This window comes from Engraulis encrasicolus, chromosome 13, assembly GCF_034702125.1.
Source record: "Engraulis encrasicolus isolate BLACKSEA-1 chromosome 13, IST_EnEncr_1.0, whole genome shotgun sequence".
Lineage (NCBI taxonomy): Eukaryota > Metazoa > Chordata > Actinopteri > Clupeiformes > Engraulidae > Engraulis > Engraulis encrasicolus.
In genome coordinates, this window is record NC_085869.1 from 8843773 (window position 1) to 8848772 (window position 5000).

Sequence of the window (5000 nt, forward strand, 5' to 3'; positions counted from 1 at the left end):
GAGGATGGGCATATGGTAGATAAATATGACGCTGAATATGCCTTCTTATCTGAAAACAAATCCTAAACGAGTGGAGCTTACGAAGCTGTGTGGACCTACTACAGAGATAATGACAGGATATCTGGGATGTTGTCTTTAATTGTACAGATATTTTGAGAGAAGCAATACAGTGAGTTTACTGGTTCTGCACAATGATACTGCATCTGTTTTCTGAAAACACTTAGTCACAGAGAGAGAGAGAGAGAGAGAGAGAGAGAGAGAGAGAGAGAGAGAGAGAGAGAGAGAGAGAGAGAGAGAGAGAGAGAGAGAGAGAGAGAGAGAGAGAGAGAGAGAGAGAGCGAGCAGACAGGGGCGGTTTTACGGGGTGGCACGGGGTGGCACTTGCCTCCCCAGGTATATGTTTTGCCTCCCCAGCTGCCACCCCATTTTATTTCCAATTTAAGTATCAGCTCTATTTTTCAAACATAGTTTATTCACATAAATGCGCTTACTTTATTCTCTTTGACCCATCCAAGAAGACTACTTTTTAAAACGTCCTTCGACCACACCCCCACTGGAATTTCGAAATGGTTTTGCCCTTTCTACCAGTCGTGAGAAACACCTCCTTCGCCTCCACGGTCGCCACACCACCACCACCACCCACCAGTTTAATTCATGAAGAGTGAGCTGGGACTTTTGCAGTTGCGCGAAAGCAATGAACAAGGGAGGAAGAGGTTGGTCAAAATCATTGAAACCCTTTGCATGTAAATTAAGCCAATATAGCCCTGTACGAGTCACAATTTTGGAATCCTATGAATTATTTATTTTGGTTTTAGCATACTGGTAATCCACCACAGCTAGGATGGCGCGCTATTCGTGTTCCTGTCACATAGCTAACAACCAGTTCCAAAACTAGCGCTAGCAGCTTTGTCTTTGCTCTGGAGTAGTTGTAGTAGAACTAGATTCATTTTAAAATGTGTTAGCATGTGCGATGTTGCTGTTCATCAGAACCCAACGTCAGTACCATAGTAAACATTGCTCATTAGCGACTGGAAACAGCACGCTCGTCCGTGCATGTGTACCTATTTCACCGTTACTAGAGGTCTCTAGTTGACTGGTGGTGATTGGGGGAAAGGGGCAATGTGACAGAGTGGGCAGGCTGCATGCAGGTTGAAATGACAGCAGCGGGTTTAACTGTATGCAAAAGCGATAAAGTGCCAATAATCCGAACGCGGCGGCACTTCATTTGGCTGCGCACTTCACTCGCATAACTCTAAAAAAAATCGCCACATGCAACACTTGTATTCAGCCTGTCCAGACTTCTTGCTTCGCTGAATCGCTGGCTGGAACACACATACACATTCTATTTACATCTTTCCCTGAGCGAGTAACTTGTAGAGATGTGTGTGAATGTAAAATTAAATGTACAGACCATAGTTACATCTACATTAATTTTACATTAATATAAATCTACTCATGTTCATGTTAATTTCTTATCCAGGTAAGAGACAGCAGAGTATTTTGGGTTTTTTTAACCCACCCAAAAAAGTGAAGAGGCAGCAGACAGTGTTAGAGCAGACAGAGGATACACCAGAAGGAGAGGATTGTGAGCAAGTGCAGGAGCATGAGAGAGAGGAGCAGGAGCAGGAGGGAGAGGAGTGTGAGCAGCAACAGGATGAGACAGAGGAGTGTGAGCAGCAGCAGGAGCATGAGGGAGAGGAGGAGCAGCATCAGGATGAGACAGAGGAGTGTGAGCAGGAGCATGAGGGAGAGGAGTGTGAGCAGCATGAGGGAGAGGAGGAGCAGCATCAGGAGCATGAGGGAGAGGAGGAACGCGAGCTTCCACCTGGAGCTCATGGTATGTCAGAGCAGTATTGCTCAACCTTTTAGTTAGAACTAGTGGTTTTGGGGGTGGGGGGTGTTGAGAGATTGTATGTTTTGCCTTTTGATAACATGACATGGGCAATAACAATATAGGCTTTACTATTTATTTTGCACATTGAAGTTGCATACTGGTCCATTGATTAAATAAGTTTATACATTAGCCTCTTAGGTACTGTATGTGTCAGTGTTTCCCAAGCTATATTTCACTGCACTAGTGTGTTGAGTTTTGAATCAGTACTATGCTCATCCATATCTGATGCCCTTTCTCTCTTTACTTATAGATATATCAAAGTCAAAGTTGGAAGGCCCAACCCAGCCACACCTGAAAGCCTTTCCGAAGACCATGCAAGGCTGTGCACAGCGATCATTTCGAAAAGACTGGTATGCTGAACACACATGGCTTGAATATTCACAAGCACAAAATGCAGCATATTGTTTTGCTTGCAGGCATTTTGGCTTTTCGAAAGGGCAGGGCACTGTTTTCACATCGAAAGGGGGTTACTCCAACTGGAAAAAGGCCACTAACAAAGATGGGGGGTTTACTTTGCACAGCAAGTCAGAGGCACATGGAAATGCAATGATGGCATGGGGGGAACACCAAAAAATGACAAAAAACAAAACATCAGTTCTGGGGATGATGAGCAAAACAAATAAAGATCAAATTGAAGAAAATAAGCATTACTTAAAAACTCTAGCTGAAGTCCTGCTCCTCACAGCTACGCAAAACATTGCCCTACGTGGTCATAATGAATCAGAGACATCAAAAAACCAGGGAAATTTTCGCGAAATTTTAAATCTGGTGAGCAAGCACGACCCCTTTGTTAAAAAAAGGTTAAACGAGGGACCTAGAAATGTAACATACACCTCCAAACAGATTCAAAATGAGATCCTGGATAGCCTAGCAGAAATGGTACTGGATGAAATTATGAATGAGGTTAAAACCAGTAACTATTTTTCAGTTATGGCAGACGAGACCAAAGACATAAGTAAAAAGGAGCAAATGTCCATTGTCCTGCGTTATTACTATGACGGTGTGGTCCGTGAGAGTTTTCTGGGGTTTTCTGAAGCGAAACACTTAGATGCAGGAAGTTTAGCCAACATGATCATTGCGTGCTTGACAAAATTTGGCCTTGAGTACAGGGAAAACCTTGTCGGTCAAGGGTACAATGGCGCATCAGTCATGAGCGGGAGTTGTTCTGGAGTCCAGACAAGGATTAAGAAGGAGGCAAAGCATGCATTCCATGTGCATTGCAATGCACTTTGTCTAGACCTGGTGTTGGTGGATTGCGTCAAAAATCTCCCAGAAGCTGGATAATTTTTCTCCTTGCTTCAGCATTTGTATGTGTTTATGTCTGGCTCGTATGTCCATGAGAGGTGGCTGCAAAAACAAGCTGAAATGTTTCAAGGTCCACCTAGGGAGCTGCCTAGCCTTAGCGACACCAGGTGGGCGTTCCGCTATACGGCATGCCGAAACATAATGGATCGTTTGACAGCTGTATTGGCAGTTTTGGATGATGTGGCCAATGAGTCCGACTCGGAGAGAGCTGTTTAGGCAAGGGGTCTGCTTCATCAGATTGATCTAAACTTCGTTGCACTACTGACAGTCTTTAGAACAGTGTTGGGTGAGACAAAATATGTCAGTGATCTCCTTCAGTCACCAAACACTGATTTATTGAAGGCTGTAGATATGGTGGAATGTCTTGGGCAGACTTTGGATGAATATCGCAGCAACCACAGGCGGTTTGATGAAATGTGGGAGACAGTCAAGCAAACATGTGAAAGGTGCAGCATCCCAGTGGCTGTTAGGTTGAAAAGGGTCAAAAAACAGGCAAAAACACTCAATGACAGCATCGTGACCTCCACACTTGGACAGAGAGGTGAGGTAGATGGCAAAGATGCCTTTAGACGACAAATATATCTTCCAATCATTGATCAATTAATTAGTGAGATGGAGAAGCGCTTCTCCAAGGCCAACATCAATATAATGAAGGGGATTCAGGGCCTTAATCCTAACAGTGATTCATTTTTGAGGGAGGACCTAATTATTCTTTTAGGTGGAGAGTATAGTTCAAACACGAAAGACTTGGCCAATGAAATTAAGCAAGCAAAACGACTTCTTGCAAAATATGAAGGAAAAGAAAACAGTCCCTCTTCAGTCAATGATTTAATAAAATGTTTGGAGCCATTTAAAGAAGTTATGTGTGAGCTGTACCGGTTGTGTATAATAGCAGCTGTTCTCCCAGTGAGCACCGCCGGATGCGAACGCAGCTTTTCAGTCCTGAAACTGGTTAAAGACCACCTACGGTCAACAATCAGTGCTGTACGGTTGTCAAAATTAGCTGTACTGAGTATCGAAAAAGAGAGAGCTAAAGCCCTTGACCTAAATGTCTTTGTACAGCGCTTTGCTGCAAAGCACAAAAACGGCCGACTGAAATTGTGTTAAGCACTTGATGGATGAAGCCTCCTGTGTGATACTTATTTTGACAGGTGGATTATAATCAATGTTCAGACTTTTTGATGTTCTTAATTATTCTTGTCTGAACAGAATAGAACTGAACTGAACTGAACTGAAGACAATGGCCCTAAGATGTTTTTTGTTTCTGAAATACATTTTGAATAGAATGAGTGGCCCATGTGTGTGTGCTTGACATAGAGAGGAGGGGGGGGGGCAGTGAATTCATATTTAGACAGACATTGTAGTTCATGGATTAACCTTCATATGGATAAAGTTTTCAGTATTCCTGTTTTATGACTGATGCTAATAATCAATGTTCAGATTTTTTGATTATCTTAATTAAGTATTTTTGTCTGGACAGAATAGAACTGAACTGAAGAGTTTGGCTCTAAGATGTTTTTTCCCCCTGAAGTTAATTTTGAATAGGATGAGAGGGCCATTTGTGTGTGCTTGACAGAGAGAAGAGGGGGGAGAGGCAATGTGTTCCTATTTAGACAGACATTGTGTTCATGGATTAACGTTGATATGGATGTTTTTCAGTATTCTTGTTGTATGACTGATGATACTATTCAGTAGTACGAGTGTTACACATGACTTTTCTGTATTTTCTTTTGGAACTGAATGGAACAGGCCCCACATATGTGAACATTAAAGTGTGTGTGTGTGTGTGTGTGTGTGTGTG

General features: G+C 42.8%; 1 protein-coding gene across 1 annotated transcript in view; it reads left to right on the forward strand.

Annotated features, from left to right (window-relative positions):
• Positions 1–690: 690 nt before the first annotated feature.
• LOC134461840 (probable serine/threonine-protein kinase irlF) overlaps positions 691–5000 on the forward strand; it is a 4877-nt gene continuing 567 nt past the window's right edge. Inside the window, exons 1-2 of the mRNA XM_063214680.1 lie at positions 691–1837; positions 2145–2694. Of these exons, the coding sequence (XP_063070750.1) occupies positions 1456–1837; positions 2145–2694 (932 nt within the window). The 5' untranslated portion in view covers positions 691–1455. The remainder of the gene's footprint in view (positions 1838–2144; positions 2695–5000) is intronic.